The sequence below is a fragment of the Primulina tabacum genome, chromosome 4, assembly GCF_025594145.1.
Source record: "Primulina tabacum isolate GXHZ01 chromosome 4, ASM2559414v2, whole genome shotgun sequence".
In the NCBI taxonomy this organism is placed as follows: domain Eukaryota; kingdom Viridiplantae; phylum Streptophyta; class Magnoliopsida; order Lamiales; family Gesneriaceae; genus Primulina; species Primulina tabacum.
Genome location: NC_134553.1, coordinates 44,683,472 through 44,706,016, shown reverse-complemented (window position 1 = coordinate 44,706,016; position 22,545 = coordinate 44,683,472). Strand labels below are relative to the sequence as shown.

The 22,545-nt window shown below is 36.3% G+C and overlaps 4 protein-coding genes and 1 long non-coding RNA gene across 10 annotated transcripts; 1 reads left to right on the top strand and 4 right to left on the bottom strand.

Moving 5' to 3' along the window:
- Window positions 1–1,729: 1,729 nt before the first annotated feature.
- Window positions 1,730–2,735, bottom strand: LOC142541688 (uncharacterized). The gene is made up of 2 exons (XR_012819448.1): window positions 2,377–2,735; window positions 1,730–2,018 (listed from the first exon to the last, which is right to left on the bottom strand). It is a non-coding gene; the product is annotated as an uncharacterized LOC142541688 (long non-coding RNA).
- Window positions 2,736–3,482: 747 nt separating this feature from the next.
- On the bottom strand, window positions 3,483–9,832 carry LOC142543380 (LEC14B homolog). 4 transcript variants are annotated; one of them, XM_075650603.1, is made up of 11 exons: window positions 9,678–9,832; window positions 9,205–9,314; window positions 8,736–9,121; window positions 8,530–8,649; window positions 7,998–8,075; window positions 7,320–7,502; window positions 5,457–5,534; window positions 4,557–4,732; window positions 4,238–4,396; window positions 4,000–4,060; window positions 3,483–3,871 (listed from the first exon to the last, which is right to left on the bottom strand). In XM_075650603.1, exons 3-11 carry the CDS (start codon window positions 9,102–9,104, stop codon window positions 3,680–3,682), a joined length of 1,416 nt encoding a protein of 471 aa, XP_075506718.1. In that variant the 5' UTR covers window positions 9,105–9,121; window positions 9,205–9,314; window positions 9,678–9,832; the 3' UTR covers window positions 3,483–3,679. The 4 variants fall into 4 exon arrangements, with proteins under 4 accessions (XP_075506718.1, XP_075506715.1, XP_075506716.1 ...); XM_075650600.1 differs by having other exon boundaries at window positions 8,736–9,131; window positions 9,214–9,314; XM_075650601.1 differs by having other exon boundaries at window positions 8,736–9,131; window positions 9,214–9,403; window positions 9,678–9,811.
- Window positions 9,833–10,005: 173 nt separating this feature from the next.
- On the top strand, window positions 10,006–10,919 carry LOC142541687 (uncharacterized). Of its 3 annotated transcripts, none has more exons than XR_012819447.1 (2): window positions 10,006–10,118; window positions 10,535–10,919. XR_012819447.1 is itself a non-coding variant. In XM_075648159.1 (2 exons), the coding sequence occupies exon 2, from the start codon at window positions 10,545–10,547 to the stop codon at window positions 10,725–10,727; it is 183 nt and encodes a 60-aa protein (XP_075504274.1). In that variant the 5' UTR covers window positions 10,068–10,118; window positions 10,511–10,544; the 3' UTR covers window positions 10,728–10,919. The 3 variants fall into 3 exon arrangements, 2 of the variants coding, with proteins under 2 accessions (XP_075504274.1, XP_075504275.1); XM_075648159.1 differs by having other exon boundaries at window positions 10,068–10,118; window positions 10,511–10,919; XM_075648160.1 differs by lacking the exon at window positions 10,006–10,118 and adding an exon at window positions 10,132–10,409.
- Window positions 10,920–11,723: 804 nt separating this feature from the next.
- LOC142543379 (uncharacterized) lies at window positions 11,724–18,219 on the bottom strand. Its single transcript, XM_075650599.1, has 8 exons — window positions 17,861–18,219; window positions 16,703–17,239; window positions 13,717–15,878; window positions 13,361–13,630; window positions 13,209–13,289; window positions 12,517–12,628; window positions 12,372–12,438; window positions 11,724–12,013 (listed from the first exon to the last, which is right to left on the bottom strand). Exons 1-8 carry the CDS (start codon window positions 17,973–17,975, stop codon window positions 11,923–11,925), a joined length of 3,435 nt encoding a protein of 1,144 aa, XP_075506714.1. The 5' UTR covers window positions 17,976–18,219; the 3' UTR covers window positions 11,724–11,922.
- Window positions 18,220–18,944: 725 nt separating this feature from the next.
- LOC142543378 (uncharacterized) lies at window positions 18,945–21,699 on the bottom strand. The gene is given in 2 exon segments (XM_075650598.1): window positions 18,945–20,700; window positions 20,703–21,699. Coding segments are annotated over 2 exon segments (2,304 nt in total). The 5' UTR covers window positions 21,351–21,699; the 3' UTR covers window positions 18,945–19,044.
- Between the last annotated feature and the right edge of the window lie 846 nt (window positions 21,700–22,545).

Here is a 22,545-nt window from a genome sequence, read left to right as displayed (position 1 = left end):
CTTTACCTATAAAGTAGAACTAATCTAAATACAACATTCAATTCCAAAAAACTTCAAAACATTATCGCAAAAGGTAATCTGCAGCCTGTGTTACAAGGAAACAGACACAAGAACAAACACGCTACAGAGACGGGATAGAATATGTTCAAAGAACAATGGTAAAACATAAGAAAGATATGATTGTTTTATATATGAACGTAGATATATTAATCATAAAAAATATATGAAATATGACCTTGATTTGCAATACAAATTAATATAATACAATTAATGAATTCAAATGCAAACCAAAAATATCAATTAAGAATTTTCATTTTTTATAAAATTGATATTTACTGTTTTAAACAAAACAAGCCAGTAAATATTTAAGAATTAAACAATAAGTTCTCATGGTATTCAGAACAGTAAATATACGACAACTGACCAATGACCATATAAGATACTGTCGAAATATGATCGTTAACCCTGATGGAACGGATCTACTTTTCATTTGTTAACATGTACTTCTATCTAATCCAGTAAAAATATATGATATGTATCCATCAAATATACGCACCAGGGGACATTCAACAAGATACCGCTTAGGTACCTGGCTAGTATCCCTTAGTTAGCAATTAATTAGAGAATCTAACATCACCAGGTGAAAAAACAGAGCAGGAACAAGGCATATAACAAACAAGCAGTGAGTAACATAATAATAGGGAATATCAACTTCTGGTCCATCAAATTACCAATGAAGGAATGAGTGAGTAACATAATAATAGGGAATATCAACTTCTGGTCCATCAAATTACCAATGAAGGAATGAGATTCACGTAATAATTTAATTATAACTGCACAATACTACAGTTCTTTTATTAAAAGCCACTAGATCTCTAGACTAACCACTTAGGTTTCATATTTTACGCTCTATTATATGCCTTCTGCATTCCAAAAAAGCTTTTAGAGAAATCAAAGAAGTCTAAGCCTGGACCTTGGAGCACAGAAACCATGAACCTATCTAACCACTATATCTAAAAAAATTCATAAAGCGAATGATGAAAGAGTGTTGCAACTACTAATTCTCACAAGAAAAATAAAAATGACCAACCCCCTAAAGCTTTGTCAAATTCTGATTTTGGGATTACCAGTTGAGATAAAAGAAATTCAGAATGCATAAAGTAACTGGAACATTAGTCGATAAATTGTTGGGCTTCAGGCTCCAATAATTCTCTATCTTTTACTTTTTCTTGGGCCGGGTCATTCAAAGAATATTCACATTTGTGTATAGTTTGTAAACCAAAATTTTCACCCACCACCGGTTACTCAACAACGTCATTGCAGAACAATGTATATACATTCAGTCAAGATGCATAAGTATTCAAAGGAGAATATTGCTAACGTGCACAACATAGACCAAGAACAGTGCCTAATCCAATAATATACATCGTCACTTGTGTTCCTATGTCTTATAGCTTCTTGTCTCGATGTAAGTGGATTGTGTAAATTTGCAAAATCTTGGGATTTTTTCTAGCTTGAAAACAACATTATCTATTCATAGTTCTACAAAAAAATTCATTTAATTCCCATCACCATCCAATTTAAGTTTCGGTTTTTACTAGCAGACATGCTCAACTACTTTGAGAGTGCTCGATAAGAGCTTCACATTTTCTTGCGAAGAAATGTAATTTTACCACGAAAAACACAGAAATAATTTCACCACTAATATCACTAGCTACTCGTACAACATAAAAGTCCATATCATTATACAAACCAATCTTTCGAGATATACATTGTTTAGAATGTAACACCAAAGATTTTTTCAGCAACATAAAAAGACGACTATAATGATACAAACCATTCTGCATTATCATTTCGGACAAAATTGTAAAAAGAACAGAAACGAACATGTCACAGGACCTTCCCCAAAAGAAACCTCCTGGCAGAGAGAGATTTCTTATCCTCCTGTAATCCGGAATCTGACTCATCGTGAAACCACCCAACGGATTTTTTAGCTTCTTGCACAATTTGTGAAATCCCTGCATATAATAAAACGTGAAGAAGATGAAAAGAATACGAAAAACAAAGAATGGTAAAAATTACAAAGAGACCCGACTGAAATAAATCTCTTTTTCCGCGTTCCAAGATCAATTTAGCATGCACTATGATCAAACTGATCCAAAAGAAAAATTCCAGTCAACTCGTCAACCAGAATCACAATCAATTGAAAGTATTTAGGTCAAACAAATACACATGATGCCAACATAAGAATGACTAAAATGTTTACGAAACGTCAAATCTTTGATTCAAGACTCAACCAAACGTAATTTTAAACAAAAATTCGATTACGTATGTGCTCGATACTCATAAGTCACAGAGAAAGAGAGCTCGTAAAACCTCCAGAAACAGTTTGTTTGTTGTCACGAACATCGTAAATGGTGGCTGATATTTTCCAGTACAGCGGCCGTCCGACGTAATACAGTACCATTACCCCCACCACCGTCAGTATAAGCCGGAATGTGAGCTTCACCGATCGAGAAGCCATTGCTCCGGGACTTCACTTCCAATTTTTGGAATTCCGATGAGCGTACAGTAGGATCGTGCGACAGATCTTTAGAGCGGTTCTTTTTATCGAACAGTGAGAAATAAAAACGTGCGAGGGGCATCGGGATTTTATAATGATCAACGACTTTAACCATCCAAAGATTTCAAATTGGGGAAAAAAAAAATTAATCCTTAATTTTGCATAATTTCGATCGAACTACTGCTTAAGTAAATTTCATTCTTACTCCAATAATTTAACTTTCTTATATTTTTTAAAAAATTAATACTTTCTTCATCAGTCTTCTTGGGCTATAGCCGTGAAAGCGGGTTATGTCCGTTGAGTCTTTATATCCAATCATAGAAGACCCTACTTAAGCCTGCCTAGAATCTTGCTTTTGAAAACTTGTGTGAGACGGTCTCACGAGTCGTATTTTGTGGGATAGATCTCTTATTTGAGTCATTCATAAAAAAATATTACTTTTTATGTTAAAAATATTGTTTTTTATTATGAATATCGGTATGATTGACCCGTCTCACAGATAAAAATTCTCGAGACCGTCTTACAAGAGACTATTCTTTTAACAAATATTGTTTTTTATTTTTAACGGATTAGTCCACCTAACTACAACCGAAAGTAGTTGGCAGGCTGGTTCGCTCCGCCTTGTTTGTTGACGGGCCAAAGCATGGTGGGGCGACGTCCCCTCATATGGGTAACGTGTTTTTCTCGAAAAAAATTATTAAAATTATAAAAGTAAAACAAAATTATTACACAAACATGGAAATTTTTCTTTATTCTTATTAAAATATATATTTATTAAAACAAATAAATAAATCTAATAACTCCCAAACGTTCGGTTCAGTTGCAATCCAACGAGCTTTGATCTAAATGTAAGTTGCTAATATGAAATCAAAACTCAAATTTATCATCTCCGGTAACTATAAAAATTAAACGAAAATGATAAGTTAAATAATATTGTAAATTGCGATAAAAATAAATGTCTTGAACTCTACAAGTTTGCATTGTCCAACGAATTTAGTAAACAAACACACATTATAAAATCATTTATTATATTTGAAAAATGCCATATCCATACACAACTTTGATCAAATATGTATGGTGGCTATGAACCTTAGATACACCTCACAGAGTGCACATTCAGTAGAAAACACGTCGCCTTCTTCTCGTTCGTTTCACGAGCATCGAGTCTTCGCCTTTACCAGGAAATTCCCAACCGGCGATGATCCCATCCCATGAAGAGCTAACGATCATAGGATAGCAAGGATGCCAGTTGCAGTCTCTCACGGGTTCACCGTGAAAATCGAGCTTTGCAACTTGATCCCCACTTACCTATGGAAAAAGAAGTCGGTGTTGAAAGAAGAAGAAACAGAGAGTAGCAGAGGAAAGAGAGATATGATATTACATCCACAAAAATATCGATACATTTTAAGAGCTGTGATTAAGTAGGTGCTGCTTACCACGTCGTATATATACACCGAACCATCAGTCGATCCTGTGTAAATATACTTTTGGCCGGTGCTGCCAGAGTCACAGAAATATGGAAGGTGAGTTTGAGATTTGAACACAATGCGCAGAACACATTATCAAGACTCACTGAAAAAGCTAATTAACAAAATTTTCCAACTGAAATCAGACGTCTGAAGTTCATATCTTGCTTCAAGAACTCGTAACAGCGACCATAGCAAAATTAATTACCTATATGCTGGTGAAAAATAACAGCGTATGAGGGTGCACAAGACCGAATGACCTCTGTATGTTGCCAATGAAAGGTCATCTGGATGTCTAAGATTTTTTGCCTGTTCTGGATATTCCATCCATCGGTAATCCCAGTCAGCATAGTGACGTCTTGAAGTGCTATATTACAAAAAATTAATACTTATTACCGAGTCATATCATAATCTGAAAAAATATATTGTATCAGCATGGAGGAGTCGAGATATTAATGAATGCTTTCTCCGTAGCATTATTAAAAAAGAAACAAAAGTACGAGCAAAAATATGTAGTTTAGGCGTACTAATTGACATCGGACGACATTTTTCTTATATCCCAAAGTTTGATGGATTGATCCTTTCCATTTGAGATAAGGTAACGGCCATCTCCACGGGTATCAATAAACGTAATGCCTTCTAAATGTCCAATAAGGACTCCAGCTGCTTGTCCTCTGTTTATAAAGCAACGTCTGTCCCAAACCTGAACGATCAATATATTAGAAAATCAACACTTTGATAGTTGAGTTACAATGCAAGGATTCAGTAAGAAACACTTACGATTCTGATTGTGCAGATATAAATTTCATCATTAATATCTGCGTGCACGTTTCAGCCTTACTAGGGCCAGCACAATGGCCACATACGGACTTATTTTTTAGTTTCAGACATGTGAGTAGATATTTGGTCAGACAGGTGTTGACATTGGATGTGAATGTTGTCTGGTAAAAATAAATGTCATATTGTTTTGCACTACACAGATCGCAATGTGACATTGAAGCCACGGTAAGAATCAAAAGATTTGAGTATACAACAACAAGCCCTTGGTCTTGGGTATCTAATTCGATATCATCTATTGGGTTCCAATGATAGTAAGTTGGGATAGGAGGTGGATTGCTTGTGTGGCTCTCTAATGTAACCTTTTATTGTGACTTAAAAAGCATTCAGCTTCCCCGGAACAAATATTTAAAGACATTGCATTGGAAACAAATTATTCAGAATGAAATCAGGCATGTTTCTTCTCTCCCGAGTTTAGGTATATATATATACTGCTCTAAATATGATGATGTGTAGTACACAAAGAACACGACTAGTCAATAAAAAATGCTTTTAAGCTGGGGATGAAAATTTGAAACTAATTTCCTCAACCACAGAGGAAACGGGCAAATGAAAGTCAACTTCAAATTCGATAACCATACAAACATTACCTTACAGAGGTGATCGTCACTGCCAGAGTAGATTATATGACCACTTTCATCTGCAAAACACACTGCATTGACATCCGACTGAAAAAAATTTGCATGTCAAATTAATACTCCTCATATTCATCACAGGAACTGACAAGTGTACACATTGCAGACAAGTGTACACATTGCAGACAAGTGTACATATTGCAGCACGGATTAACTCTATAAAAGTAAAAATAGTGAGCAATCATAGAACAACTAGTCCAAATAGTATCAACCTCAGTAATGACGAGTTGATGGAATTGTTGTGATCAAGTAAGACTTCAAGCAATTCATTTTCTTTTCCTATTATCCACTTTACCTTTTTCTCATCGGGGAAGGGTGGATATTGAGCTACATCACATATGAATGACAACTAAATTTCTTTTCATAATTCCACCCTACCAAGTACAAACCTTTGAGAAAAGATTTAAGCATTTGATAGAGAAAGCCAGAGTGATGGGGAACAGAAAATGAAGAACGGTGGTAATATATACATATGAGAAGAGATTTATAGTTTTTAATTAACTTCAGACATGTCGGTAAATTATATAGATCAGTTAAGTAACCAGCGAGTCCGAATACTTAGAAATTGGAATTATTTTCATTTTCAGAGTGAATTATTCTACTTTATCCCACTATCCTTGACCAACTATTTAATGTGTAAAAATAGTAATAATATTATTTATTTTTTTTGGTAAAAAAGGATCAAAGATAAAAGAAAAACTAAACACCTGAACTCTGGACAGTTTTAAACATTACACAAAAAACTTGTTCACAATAGTAGAACATGACACCCACCATTTAAATAACTAATTAACTATAAGTAATGGTGAAGCACAAGTCATATTTTTTAGAACATATAACAACTTAAAGTCTCACGTTTCAATCACTTTGCCACATACGCAGCCACAGAAGGCATGGACAACTTTTGCTCCCCAATAATCGTTTCAATTTACGAGTTACAGGAATCGAACATGTGATTTTGGTATTAATACCAATTTAAAAGCCAAATGCTCATCACTGCACCAAAACTATAGTCATTGATAACTATTCAACTGGAAACTTTTAAACAGTATAATAATCTAAGCGTCATGTTTCAATCCATTGTAAACATCACGTTCCGGATGTTCATTCATAGATATAAGGTGTGTTAGATATCTCACAACGGCTGGATTAAGTTCTTGGAAATTTTATATATGGACTCGGACAATCCTCCTCCCTGGAGCTAGCTTTTGAGGTAGAGTTAAGACTAAATCCATAATCTTAACACAATCATTATATCACTCCATCGCATAGACAAACAACAAGACAACGGGGACATCCTTAGCCTAACAAGATGATGGTTCCTCTCCTAAAACATAGCATCCTCACTCTCCTTAAACGACTAGCCAATAAGTAAATAATTTAGAAATTAGAAAGTGGGATACTACATTAAGGAATAAGAATATTTGACAAAAACTGAATACACAGATGTATGGCTCATTATTCTGATAAAAAGGGGACGGTCAGCCAAACTGGATGGGATCTTCTTTCATCCTTCCCCATTTTTTTATGCTGTTTAAGCACCCATCATTTTCAATAGTATCTCGTAATCTCTATCTTTTACGACATCCGGCGTTGCTTGCCACAATCCATTACCAACAGAAAAGATCATATTTCATAGGATAGAACTTGAATAAAAATATTAGCTACATCTCTGCTATCACCAATAAAATCTCTCATATTCAACTTAATTAATGTGTCAAGTGCTTATCTATTCCATTGTTAAGGTGTAAAAGATCAATTTGATGGGATTGGAACAAGGAAAGACGTCACATCATAATCAAAGAAAGCAGTTGTTACCATATGAGCTGGGATTCTAAGGTTGACCCTTTTTGCTGCAAGATCATAAACATATATTGACTCATCACTGCTAGCTGCCACAAGCTCTCGTCCGTCATTTGAAAATTTCACAGAGAAGATGCCTAAACTATACTCATCGTAATTATCAGTGTCAGCTGAAAACTCCAAACCTTCATGAATTTCCTGGATAGAAAAAGTAAAAACAATGTGTTAGCCAGCAATCAAGGCACATATATGTAGACCATGCAATGTTATATAGACAATGCTACATAGAATTAGACAATAATCAAAGAGTTACATCATTTAATTGCAACAGACCTAGAATTAGAATATTTGTAATTGGTATGTGCATCCTATTCATATGTAAAGGTCAAATGGTGTAACATAATTCATTTCATTAGCGTACATCTAAACGAAAATGTCGATTAACGCCAGTTTCTTGGTTGGAGTTAAACATGTTCGTTTTTCTGTTAGTCAGCTAAAAAACGATGAACTCTGTCTCATTGAATCCAAGAAAATATACATACCATAGGTCAATAAATTTAATTAAAAACACCAATACCAAAGGCCTAGAATGTTCAAAACGTGCAATATAGGAATACTAACTCTTAGCAGGCCAAGAATAGTTGCTAACGGTTTCTATACGACGAAAGGAGCAAAAGAGCTAGAAATACAAACCGTCACATTTGCGAGGGACTCTTTTACAGCAGATTCCACGTTGACAATATGCGCTATTGGTGAAACACTGGAATAAACCTGTGGAAAGTGGCATCGGATAATTTATATAGGAAACCTCTGGCTGGAAATGGAACAAGTTTCACCAAAAGTAATCTGATTGCAGTTCATAACTGATAAGTTGAGTAAAAAGGTTTAATCGACAGAAACAATATCATGTGTTAGTTATCAATCCGATACATATGGCATTATGGCCTCAAAAGCAGTAAACTGGTTTCATATGGAACTTAAAACAAAAAGAAGAGTAGAGTGGAGCCTATAGATGATGGTGCAATGCAGGCTAAATGCGTTCATCTAAAACTAATTCATTAATAGCATATTTACGAATTCACATCGTTTTTGTTCTATACAATTATCCTTTTCCTTTCTGACATGAGAAAAAAACTTTTTAAGAACTTCCATAATAATATCATAGTAACGAGACACAGACAAAGATCAACTACACACATTCTTGGTTAAAATTTAATAAGCTTACAAGGAATCTCCGATCCGGGGAAAGAGATGCATCAGTAATTGTCCATCGCAAACTCCTAGCCTGAATATCCTTGTGAATTTTCCATCCCAAATCAACATCGTAGATTCTAATGTGGCTATCCTGTTCAGACCAGTAAGTAAGGGTCATAATCAAACCGAGGGATTTCATATATAAGTTCTAAAGCTCAACCCAAGCACTGAGAATACCTGAAATCCAGCAATGAAAAGGGACCCATCTGCAGAAAACTGAGACACATATGTACGACTTCTCATCTTATCAATAACGGAAGGGCCGTTAACGGGCAAATATCGGCTCAACACATGACATGCATCTGACGTTGAGAACCTCCCTCTTCCATTGTAATTACATTCCCTGCCCAGCAACATTTTCACCGGTGAAATGGGTAATCTTGCCTTGCCAGGAGATGTCCTGCTCAGATGCTCATGTGGAGCGGACTTAATTTTCGTGAGTTGCAAAAATTCATCATCACAACAACCACGTGACGGATTTCCAATTGGTCCTCCGGCCTCATTCGCACATTCAGAACCATCAAAATACCTCCCAAACCTACTCATTCTCTTCTAAATCTTTTCTTCCACTATCTGAACCAATGACCAAATAATAAATAAATAAATAAATAAATATATACACTTCAAATATAAAGAGAACTACAACTACAGTAACCTCAATTAATGCCCTTTCAGTTCCTTCACCGAAGAGTTACAAAATCAGCACTTTGTTAAATAAATGAACCAACAAGCCGTCGAAAATTCACCAAATATTTCCTGCAAAACACAAGTTCCAGCTAGTGAGAGCTTGATCACTTAAATTCTTCAGACATCTCCTCGGTCTCCAATTGCAAATTTATCGACTCCTTGTGCAGTAAAAGGTCATCAGCGTGATAAAATAAACTAAAATCCAATGAAACGGAATAATAAAACAGGTAAATTGACTCCAATTCTCTTGTATGTATGCCTTCCACCAAAACTTCAAATTTCTGCCTTTTTACACCTTCAACCAAAGTTTTCAACTTGTATTAATGAGCTAAAGATTTCTCAATCACAAACAAACAAACTGGTCAGACCACGTAATCAGTGACCCAAGCATTCGAAGAATTATAAATTTTTGCATACCTATAAATTTCTTACCTTGAAATAGGCCGCGTCAGTTTACCGTAGTTTGATCCAAAAACAAAAAATAAAAGAAATCGGCTTTCTGGGGAATAAATCAGATTTTCTTGGACCAAATTAGAGGGGAAGATAAATACAATATATATATATATATATATAAAATATATTTGGGAGATTGTGTACGTAGTATGCGAACGGTTGGGTGTCACCGTTATTTACCATGGAAGGCGAAGGGTGTGGGCTGTTGAACCATACTAAGGCCCAAGTACTTAAGGGGAAAGCCCATATTTTATGAACTCATTTCTACATAGCCCAATTCAAATCCAATGGGCTTAAGTAAGTATATATTTCCCGGCCCAATTTGTAGCGTTAAATCCCCCCTTATCCTTCGATCCTGCCAGTATTTGGCCAGCTGACTGACGCCAACTCCTCTCCTCTCTCGCGATCTCTTTGAAGCGGGTAATTCTCTCAATTCGCGCGCGCGTTCACACACACACACTCTTGCACCCACGATGTGCCGATTCGAAATGATGTGCTAGAGTCGTGTCTGTGTATGATGTGCATTACGTGTTTGATGTTATTCCTGCAAGAGCTCTTTATTTGATGCATGGAATTTTGATGCCACTTGCTAAAACCTGAGCTGAAATTTGATGAAAATTTTTTATTAGTTTTTTCTTCAATCGGACACTGGCTACGTGAACTCCATGTGGGAAGATATTATTTGTTACCTTTGAGTTCTCAGGTGTTTCTGTCAGTTCAAGTTTTTCTGCTTCTTAACTATGTTTCTGGTTAATCATTTGGCTCCGTTTTAAAGTTCATTTTTTGGAGTATTTTGGATATCGAATCGAAAGATGAATCTGTTTTTGGCCAAATAGTAAAGTGATAATGGGTGACAAGAAGAAGAAGGCCACCATGTTGGTGAGGCTGGTTTCGGCTGCCGGGACTGGATTCTTCTATGTGGTGAAAAAGACCAAGAGGCTCCACACCAGTAACATCAAACTTGAGTTTCGAAAGTATGATCCTCGCGTGAACCGCCATGTTCTGTTCACTGAGGCGAAGATGAAGTGAGCTCGAAGGTGGCGAGTCGACATGTGGATTCTCGATCAGGTCCTGTCTTCGGCCTCAAAGAACACTTTTTGTTTCGTTGCTCCAGTGTTTGTTATGTTGACTAGTATCTCAGTTTTGGAGTTTGGATTAAATTCGAGGCTATGAGATTTTGAAATCGCCAATCCTTTTAATAGAAACATTGTTGTTGAAATAGATTTCTCCGTAATTAAATCAATTTAGAAAATAAATCTGGGTTCAGTAATTTGTTAACATTTTTATCTTGTTACATATAGCTTCTGAAAATCCATTATTTTGATGACAAAAATTTGTGTGAGACGGTGTCACGGGTCGTATTTTGTGAGATAGATCTCTTATTTGGGTCATCCATGAAAAAATATTATTTTTTATGCTAAGAGTATTATATTTTATTGTGAATATCGGTAGGATTGACCCGTCTCACAGATAAATATTTGTGTGACCGTTTCACAAGAAACCTATTCTATTTTGATCCATATACCACCGTGATCATGATGTTCAATTTTGACAAGGATGTTCCATTTTATTTGGAACACACTGATTAAACGATGGTTTGAAGTTGATGTGACCAAAATTTGGGGATTTTTTTGACTTGGATTTTGTGGTATTAAAAATATGACATTGAATTTTTTTTGAAAATGACATAATTTAAGTTACTATTGATTTTAATTTCCCTAGGAAATCAAGAGAACTTCAAATTTTTTTCGCCACATCAACTTTATCCACCGCCTAATTAACATTTTTGGGCAAAAATTGAACATCCATGTGATAGATGGAACAAAATAATCGATTTTCAGTAATCATTGTCCAAAAACCAAAAAATGGTAGATAAAAACAAAAAAATAGACAAATCACTGGCCCAAAAAACTTATTTTCCCTCTATTTATTTGACAAGATTAGAATACTATATTTATTCTACAAGTATAAATATCATACTATCTAATCTTGTGTTTCATTTTTTAAGTTAATTGTTTACACATGTTCACAAAATGTTATAGCTAAACCATGTATCTCACAAATAAATATTTATTGCACATATGAAATACACTGTATTATGTTGTGCGCACACAACACGTACGGAAACCACTAGTATTAAGAAAGGAAAAATACTTGACTAGTACACACTACCACATTTCCAAAACTATGTGCAAGATGCTATGTTGCATGAAACAAAGGGGTCTCATCTGCGTTTTGTTACAAGATTGTGTTTGCTCTTACCCACCCATATTGAGGAGCGAGTCTTTTTTACTTGATCTACAAAAAGACGATGCCTGCAACAGAAATAAACAAAAATTAAGACACAAACAGATCTCTGGCAGAGTAGTAACAAGAACTGCAACTTAAAATTTCTGCTATACTTGGTTATAACCTCTGCTACACACGTATACTAAATACTTAGCACATGTCTCACACATTAACATTTGCCAGTCACCACGTCTCATGATAGAACACGTCACAAACATCCATCATCAGAAGAATACCACTAAATGCAGCAGAAAATTTGAACGGAAAAAAATGAATCATTAGTAAAGTGACAAGTCGGATTCTCTGGTCAGTTCCAATCCAAGTGGTTTACTACAAGAGCAAGATTATAATAGCACATTCAGCAATAACAAGACAGAAACAAACCTTTCATATTCCAGCTTCTGTTTAACTATTCCATTCAGTAGTAACTCCGAACTGTAAACAGGGCCACCTGCATATAAATGGTTATTAAGTGGTCATCTTTACATTACATTGAGTAGCGATAGTTATTGAAGGTACGTAATTCAACCTTTCTCGAGAAAAGCTATACAGATGTCATAGTCTTCTTCACAAGATATAATCAAAAGATCGCCTGGAAGTTTTTCATCTTTCAATGCCGATCTTCCAAGTCTCTCCACCGCCTGGTAAGAAATGCACCAAGTATCATAATCCGTTCTAAAACGGTTCCATGCAGAGCATTCTCTCATCATTTGACATTGCACTTAGCAGAAAAGTAACAAGTCAAAGAAGGTGCATGAAACCTTATACACTGAATGAAAATACACAGAGCACATATTTCTTAATGTGTTGTCATGACATGAATGCGACTGAAATTAAACCCTAACACATTCATGCGATAATCAATGATAGTCCATTAATAATACAGGAGACATGCTAAATTATGAGATCTAAAAATCAAGAAGGCAAAGAGGAGCTTGTAACATAAATCCAGAGGCTTAAAATCATGTACTTGGCAATAGTTTTAAGATCTAGTCAGAAGGTACATGTATACTATAACCACCCACCATGAGTCATGGAAATTGATTGCTCGGTTTCTAGCACCTTGGAGTGATACACCCACTCCCAGAATTGCTAAGAAGTATACAGGGGTAAGTTAACTAAGGGTAACTACGCACAGGAAGTGAGAATATAAAACACTCGTAATGAAACAACTAAGCAGAAAATTATCGGAAAAGAAAAATCACAAGAATGATCGCATACCAAACCATGAACTGCCTTGACCAAGTTTGTTATAATGTCTTTACCAGGCTTTGTATTTGGGGTGACAAAAACTTTTTGACCCTGCCACCAAAATCATTTAGTACGTATCGTTAATTAGTGTATATCATTTCGTGCGACAATCAGATATATACCTGTAGAAGGGAACGTTGACTAGCTCTTGACAGAGAAACAGGCATACTGAAGCCAAATTCTTTTTCTCTTCTTGCATCTCTGAGAATGTAACTTTTCTCATTAACAAAACAGCTGGCTTGTCCACAGCTTTCAAGCCATAAGTGTGTGACTACAGGTTTTGCAAAAGCAATTGCTTCAAGCATATTTCTAGTGCGGACAAATTCATCAGCTACAAAATGTGTAGCATCTGACATAGAAAAAGTGTCTGAAGCTCCCAGCCTAGCCAAAACCTGTGACAGAAAAATGTAACCAAATAACTAAAAATTTTCCACCAACTTGAACGAATCGAGGAATCAAATTGCAAATTACTAAATACCTTTTTCTGTTGTTTGACAACATCCACATCTAGGTGCTGACTAAACAAGACTCTAATATTTGCAGAATCTTTCCTCTTTCTCAAGTCTTTCATTTCAATAAATGGTACTGATGTGTCGGTCATTAAGCTATTAATTTCTTTTATAAGAGACAGTCTAGACAGGTTCTTCCTACAAGACTGCTTGTGATACTCATCCCCCATACAGATAGGAGATACATTGCTTATTGGTGTCTCACAAGTAGCAGGTGTAGAACAAGTTGAAATGGATGTTTCCAATCTTTCACTTGGAGATGCATCTAGCCTGTCAACAGTTTCTGCACCTTTAGAAGACTTTGAGATCTTCCCACCACTCATCCCATCACATTGCATAGATGTGCTGGAATCAACTGCATCATTTAAACTTGTCGTCACCTTCCCATGATGAGAACCTCTATGATCAACATTATTCCTTGTACTTCCATTGTCTCTTGATCGTTTTAAACTTGCATTACATTGTGCATCATCTTCTTCCTTATCTAAGAATGTCTTTTGTCGAGTTCTTTTTGAATCTCGAAGCTCTAGTACGGATCCTTTTGGTTCTGACGAACTGGACATACCAACACATTTTGTATTTGACTTCTTAACCATAATTGATCTCGCCTTTCTAACACTATTCATGGTACCCATTTCAGCATTTTCATCATTGGCAGTTCTACTTTTTCTGAGTACACGAGCACTTATCAAATCATTTATCTCCTCCCTCGTATGCAATGCATTTCCTGGAGCCGTTGAGCCATCCAATTTTTTTCCTCTCCTAGTTCGATGAGCCTCAGGCACAGAAGAATTTAGTTGCTCCACCAAACAACGCTTGGTTTCAGGTTTTTGACCCATTAACTCCACATTCTGATATTGATCACTCTCTTGAATGGTGCTCCTTTTCCTAGCTCTTCCTACCTTCTGCTCTTTCATTCTAGGAGGTATGATGCTCGGGCACTCCTTTCTGGTCCTCATCGCATGTTTGGCTTGTCTAGTGACAACTCCAACACACTGATTTTCTGCAGATGCCTTTTTAATTGTGCCAACACCTTCATCAGGAACATCGTTATCAGTGTTCACTGAATGCAACTCAATACAAAAAGTTCCTAATGCTTCCGCAGCCATTTGAGTATCAGGACCTATATTTTTCAGGTCTAAAATATCCCTGCTTCTATCATTTTCGGTCGACTTGTGCCCAGATCCCCTTTTTGACTGATTATCCAAATCCTTAAGATTCTTGGGCAACACCTCATCTCTGCAATGGATTGATTTTCTTTTTGCTCTTCTCCTCCTATGCAACATCACCCCTGAATCTGGGTAGGTTGGGTCTCCTAACTTATTCTTATTGTAAGCTTGCTTCTTTTCCATTCCATGATCTCCACCGGTCTTGAATTTTATAAGGTCCGCACAACCAGACTTCCTAGTTTCCAAATAGCTTCTCTCCTGTGGACTCCCCTTGTCAAAGAAGAGTTCCTTTTTCTTCTGGAAAAAATCTCCCCCACCTTCATCTTCGCGGGTATCATCCCAATCATAAGCTCTGTATTCTACACCAGTGCTTTTGAGAATAGAGTTTTTTGTCAAATCCAGAGAACCTTTTACTCCATTGATTACCTTTGGTTTTTCTGCAATCTGAATTCTGTAGCATTTGCTATGATCATGCTCCATGACATTAAGTTCAAGAAACCTGTCCACAACGTCAAGTGCATTAGCTTGTGATAAATCTCCAGGTTCCTCAGAGTTGACATAGCTTAACCCAGCCAAGTGATTTTCAGATGCATCTAACTCAGATGCGTTAAGATTGTGATATGTCTGGTTGTTGTTAAGCTCTGACTGACCAACTTCAACAACCCTATCCTCAGCAAAAAGTTTCCTCATAGTATTACTAACCTTGTGTTTAACTCGATCTCTTAGTTTTTCATTGCTTTCATCATTCCCATTCCAAAGACATTCCTCATTGTTCTTCCTGCCAAACTTAAACAAATCTCCACTAAGAAATGTACCTTCTTGCTCACACCTCCGTTGTTCCAAAGAAGATTTTTCACTACTAAAGGAACACAAATTACCACTCCCTCTTCGAGCAAGAGCGGCCAAACCTGAGGCTCTAACTGATGCAGCACGAATTGAGGTAAAATCTCTGCGAAAAGATCCTGAAACAACATGTTATTGTAACCAAGAGAAAAAAAACAACAGCTTCTTATCTGCACATATCAGAGAAAGTGAAAATTTGTGACATGCCTTTCAGATCACCACCCCCCAGAGAAAAGCACACTTTAGGTTTATAACAATTAGAAAAATTAACTGAATGCAAAGAACAAAGCAGTGGGGACAAGGCAGACAAGATCTTGCCCATATTTCATTCGGCTGTTTCCCAGATGAAGAAAGAACGAAGGACCGAAATACAAATTTAAAATATCAAAGCAAATATTGTGAAAAGGAATAAAGGATTAAAAATGCACGTAAACAATATGAAGATAAATATTGTGTAAATGCGGAAAGCTCACTGTACAAGTACATAGAGCAACACAGCTTTTCTACTTTCCATGTGTTTGTTAAAATACATAATGGATTAAGTTACAAGAAAAAACTTGCACTATTATTGAGCATATCTGTTTGTATTGACTCCTTTGTGTTTATTTGAATGTGTAACACATAAATAAGTGATAATACAACAAGAAGTTGGAAGACAAAACATGGTTAGCTTAAAAATGAACTGAAGAAAAAGAGTAAGAAATACATCAAGCAATGAAGAGGGAAAAATAACTTGTGATTTCTGGACAGGAAAATTCCATAGCATAAAGTTGGTTTTAATACAAGGGGCAGAAAGGGGTTCGACACAGTCCTGACAAAATAAAAAGTACAGGTAAAACGAGATGATAAAACGACATGAAAAAAATTAAATAATACATTAAATACTTACGGACTGAGACCAAAATATATAAATAAATGGACCGGCAATCAAAGTAGAAATTACCTGAATGATGTTCTTCAGCGGTGAAGCAATCAGATGGTGTTCCACAAACACTGTCACCTGTAGCATCCACCGTATTCACCTGTGTGGCCAGATCCCTGCCATGTCCCTTCAAGGAATCATCTGGAGATAACTGCTTAGTATCACATCTGACCTCGATTTTATCTGCTTTGTCATTGTAATTAACATCAGAATCTTCATTATTCTTTGCATTAAACAACTCGGTATGGATATCATCAACACAATAAAAATCATCCAACACTTGAGTTTCACCAGATTGATCGAGCAACTGAGTAGGTGCATGATCAACATAACCAAAATCATTCAAAACTTGAGTGTCCCAGTCAAGATCCATCAACTGTGTTTCCCCAGGTAGATAACTCGCCTGAGTCTCTTCAGCAAGATCCACCAACTGAGTTTCCCCAACAAGATCCACTAACCGAGTCTCTAATGCATCTTCCAATAAAAAACTATCATCGACAGGCATTGTCCCAGAGGGATAGTGAAAATCATCATCTCCATCAACTCTTAAATCACCACCTAATGTACATGGAACAAAGAAAGGTTAACTCAAAGCGATGCAACAGCAGGAAGTTTTTCCAAATTCCTCAAAGTTGGATCTCTTACTTGAATGAAAACAAAATGAATTTACTCATTGTCCCTCCCTTCAACTCACAATAATAGCACTAAGATAAAAAGTTACTCCAAAATAGTTTTCCAGAAAACATAATTTTAAAAATCCGAGTTGCATTGCTACTATGAGCTGTAGTTTTTGTTATAATGGTAGGCACTCGTTGGTAGATCCAACTTATGCATAAACATGTACATATATATGTATGTATATATTATAGACAACATAAACCCTAATTTGGACATCGTATGTCCCTTGCAATCAACCCTCGGTAAGCGCCGGAAATTAGACAAAATCCTTTCCTAAGCACGTATACACAGTCTTCTCTTATACAAAATCACAAATAATATAAATGTGGTTCACAGCTCACGCGGCTGGGATGGGAGTGCAAGGATTAAATTGGAATAATTTGGTATATAAACCCTGTTCACAATTAAAAAGAAAACATAAACCTAAATCTACAATAGCAAGACAGTCATGCATCAATTGAAACTGATGGAAATTACAAACAAGAGGAATTGAAAAATTACCTGGAGAAAACTGACTTTCAACTTGCTGCGTCTCCTCGTCGCTCAAATATTTATCCAAACCATCCTTTCTCGAATTTATATGGTTTTCATTTTCTGCACCCCCTAAAGTACCCATTTCACGCGAAAACAAGAGCAGACCCGATCTTTCTAACCAAAAACTATTGAAAAATCTGTTAATTTACGAGGGCTTAGTGCACTGAGCTTGCGGGGAAGACAGAAGATCTACTGATTTAACTACTGGGATTCTCCGAATAAAGAAGATTCCACGATGTACGTGGGGCGGAATAAGATATGGAGGGAAATTTTAGGGCGAAACGTGTGAATTAGGAGGGAAAGGCAATCCCTATAAATACGGTCGGGATTATATTGGAAATTGTTTCTAAATTTTTCAACAATTTTCTTTAGTTTCTTTCTTTTGATAATATATATATATATACATTTTTTATTTATATACACCAACCATATACATTTAAGTAAACATGAGTGACATTCACCTATCAGATGTGATAAAACAAATAAAAATTAAATATCAATATACGAGTGTCACCTTATTAGCGTTCACATAAGTGTGTACGATGAGCGTGCAACATATCAAAAGTGTGTATATATATATATATATATATAAATATGTAGGGTGGGTGAATAGTATATCAAATATGTGTATATATATGTATATATGTAATATTCAATAATTTTTCAGTATTGTAACTTTTTCCCTCAAAGAGATTTATTACTTTTTTTAAAAAAAATTTTGGCACCTTCAAATTGGTGATCCATTTTACTAACTAAGCACACCATTAAACTGCATTTCATTAATAGGTTTGGTATTATTTTCAACAATTTAGTAACATTATTTAACTAAATTTGTTGTTTTTTCACAACAGAATACTTTCAAGTGATTTATGAAATCTGAAGCATATTTTTGTAAATATTCATCTACGTATTCGAGCTTGAACTCGAATACTGAAATCACAGGCTATGCGTGAAACTTCTAACAATTGTCATACCATGTGCAGTTTCGAGTGCATTGTGTGTGCTGGTTACGTAGCATATCAATACAATGATCGATGAGAAGTAATGCTAATGCAAACCAAAATTTTGACTAAATTAAATGTCAGTAGCCTAAACGGTCGCAGAAAACAAGTCCTGTGCAGCAAAAGAAAAAGCATTAGGCCTACTGAATATCAAGACAACAAGTAGGCTGGCAAGGCAGCCGGATCGAGCTCCCAAAAACCTCGAAAGATGCCACCCCATTCGCCCGTTAACCGGAAAGCAGGAATCTGATGTGAGAATTTGATCAGCTCATGCAATTCTATCTGCCTTCTTGTCATTTCTTGCCCTTCATTTTGAGGCTTGTAAACCAATTTGTATCCCTCAACCGCCTCAAGAGCTACTGTCTCTACCCATTTCTCGTTTACCTCCGAGATTTCGAGAATGTCGTATTTGCATTCCGGCAGCTCAGAACGTGAGATTTTTGGAGTCCATGGCTTGTAAAGAGCCCAAACCTCACCTTTCCGCGGGAAAATAGAATATTCATTTCTCTTAGGTTCTATTTTAACTTGATGCGAAATGGCAGCAGCATCGATTTTGTGTCCTTTTCTATATTTATTAAGCCTGAATTTCCCACAAGAAATGGGCATGTTTTTATCAAGAAATCCTATGCTTCCATGTGGTTGTGAGGGGATAAGCCAGATTACATGTAAAGTGAGCTCAGGCAATGTATTCACCTTTTTAACCAGACCATAATACTTAGGTAGGCAATCTTCATCACTGTATACTGCCCATAACTGCCCAATTTTGATGTTTTCTGGTGACTTCTCAGCGTTGAAGTCATGAAATACCGAGTCAAGAACAGTGATTGCTTCTGGATCGGACGAAAAGACAGAGGTACTGGTGTAATTGGGAGGCAATGAGGCTGGATCAAGTTCAAAGCATCTTTGGGGAACATCTGGCCTTTCATTTCCAGTCATTTGGATGGAGGGAACCTTGTGAGAAAATCTGAACATATCCTTCACCAGTATCGAGTTTATATCTGTTTGCTTCCATGTAACACGTTTAAAAAGTGAAATAAAGCCTTTGATCTGGCTCAATAATGCAACTTTTATGCCAGTATCACCATCATAATCTGATAAGATCTCGACTAGCTCGAACTCTAAGTTCTCAAGTCTGTTCGGATCACAGTGCCAGCTGATATCCCAGTTCTTGAAAACTGCCCAAGTCTCACCCTTTCTCGGAAATATCTCGTAAAAGCTTCCTGTTTGAAAGTTTACTAAATGTGAGAACACTGCATGATCTTGAATGGTCTCAGTTTCTCCGAGTAGGAATTTCCCACAAGAAACCGGCAAGCCTTGATAGAGCCACTGGAGTTCTTTTTCGTTATCTGAGTACGGTTCCAACCAAGTAATCTGTATCTTGAAATCTTCTGAGATGATTTTGTTTACCAGAGCATAGAATCTAGGCATAGCATCCAGTGTATCATAAGAAGCCCATACTTGTCCAATCCTAAAACAGTTTTTCATCCTTTCCTTTTCGAAATCACTGAATTCTGGGCTTGTATGTTCAAGAATTATTTGTTCTGGTGCAATCCCAGGACTTGATTTAGCTGAAAACTCATAACATTTGGCAGAATTCCCTCCTTTACTCCCTGATCCACCAAATTTCTCCTTACCTTTTCCATTGTTCTTTTTTTCATTAAGCACTCTCACCTCATCAAAACTCTTACTCTTTTTCACCTCATTCAACTCCTGTTTAAAGTTAGACGCATAATTATCTCTCATTTTGCCTCGTGTGTCAACCTTCTGAGCAGAAGCAATGAAAGATCCACCATTCTTTGATCTTTTCACATTAGGACCAACTTAGCTCTACCATCATAAAAACCATTTCCACCTGCATCATCACCAACTACTTTAGCGTTTGAAGATCCCATCCTTTTCTTGCTAGTATTCGTCATTTCCTCAACTGGGCGTGACCTTTTCACGTCATTCCATACACAGTTAGAAGAACTTCCAGCATTAGCCCAAGTAGTACTGTTCGGAAATTCTTGCGAAATCCAGCTTTCCCACTCTTCTAACCCCCCATGATCATACAACTTAGTGTTCAATTTACTCCCATTAGATCTCCGACTCCAGTGACTTAGAAGAACAGTTTTAGCCTCCCCGATAAGCTGGAAAGCATCCACTGCTCCAGGAAACTTGTTTTTATCAGGATGCAGCATCAAAGCCATGCTACGGTACCGTTTCTTGATCAAATCATCATCAGCAGTCCACTCACACTTCAGAATCTTGAACCAATCACTCTCATTCCTATATCCAGTTTTCTCAGCAGAACAATGCACTTCACATACCAATATCATCTGTTCAACATCTTCCACATCAGAATAAAGCTTCTGTGCTTTAACTGCAAATTTCATGCCACCCCGAAAGTCCCCACTTTCCATCTTCCTCAAGGCAACATCCTTCGCCCTGATAGCCTCTCCCTTGTTACAATCCATCAAAAAGCACAGTTCATAAACAACTCAAATGAAAAATCCTCTCAAAATCCTATAACAAGAACTGCACAGTACCCAGCAAACCGCAGAATGCATTTCCTACTGAGAGTTTTAAAAAAGGGCTAAAGGACAAAGCATGAACAGTAAGCGGTGGTGGGACTAGGTCAATCGTCAGTCCACAATTACTAGAAACTGGAATAAATAATTAAATATTATTCAAGATTTTTTTACCAAGAACCCGAGCTATAATTTAATTACTCTTCCTGAATAATGGAATATAAATAAGTTATCCGGAAAAGAATCGGGGATTCAGTATTCCACCCATGGCCGACCACTCGGTCAAATCATTCATCCTGTTTATAGTATTCGATAGGGAAAAAACAAGAGTAATTTTAGGGTTTACAGGTGTAAAACCCATGCTTTGCGGCGGTAACAAGATAATGGGTTAAACCCAACCCATCAACACATGTTAGGGGATTCAAACGGGTCAACCCATGACCAACCGAAATCCAAGGATGCAAACGGGTCAACCCATGACCAACCGAAATCCAAGGATGCAAACGGGTCAAATCTCTCGTTGAGCGCCATAGATATATATTATCAATAACTAATGTTTGATATAAGTGTCAAATCGATTATTTGGACCGTCATTTAGATGAGTCGAGAAATTATCGATTCAACATACTTATTTGGTGGAATAGACGAGTCAACCCTGTCAATTTTAGTTATACTATTCGGAGTGGCCGAGTGGAACGAGTTGAACAACAATCCTTCACAATCTAGCATTTGACAAGACGATCTTGATCCAACGTCTTAAAATATTTTAACAACCGTAAATATCATGCATACACTCTGTGCATTGTTTTTTTTATGAGAATATTACATTTGATTTATTCAATTTTTATATATAAACCAACACACTGCTATAAAATATTAACGCAATATAGTAATTATAAAAATTGTCAAATAGTAAATGATAATTATAAAAATTGTGAAAGGAAAATTGTGAACATAAAAAACAACAGACATAACTCTGAGACAAGGCAAAAATTTATGTGAGATAATTTCACGGATCGTATTTTGTAAGACGAATCTCTTATTTAAGTCATTCAAGAAATAATATTACTTTTAACGCTAAGAGTATTACTTTTTATTGTGAATATCGGTAGAGTTGACACGTCTCACAGATAAAGATTCG

Coding starts and splice junctions, on each gene's coding strand:
- LOC142541687 (XM_075648159.1), top strand. CDS start 10,545: ATGGGTGACAAGAAGAAGAAGGCCACCATGTTGGTGAGGCTGGTTTCG.
- LOC142543379 (XM_075650599.1), bottom strand. CDS start 17,975: ATGGGTACTTTAGGGGGTGCAGAAAATGAAAACCATATAAATTCGAGA. Junction 12,629..13,208: donor TCAAGGCAGTTCATGGTTTG/GTATGCGATCAT, acceptor ATTTCTTACCAG/GCGGTGGAGAGACTTGGAAG. Junction 12,014..12,371: donor CAGAAGCTGGAATATGAAAG/GTTTGTTTCTGT, acceptor TTTCTGTTGCAG/GCATCGTCTTTTTGTAGATC.
- LOC142543380 (XM_075650603.1), bottom strand. CDS start 9,104: ATGAGTAGGTTTGGGAGGTATTTTGATGGTTCTGAATGTGCGAATGAG. Junction 5,535..7,319: donor TTAGAATCCCAGCTCATATG/GTAACAACTGCT, acceptor AATTTTTTTCAG/TCGGATGTCAATGCAGTGTG. Junction 4,061..4,237: donor TATTTTTCACCAGCATATAG/GTAATTAATTTT, acceptor TGACTCTGGCAG/CACCGGCCAAAAGTATATTT.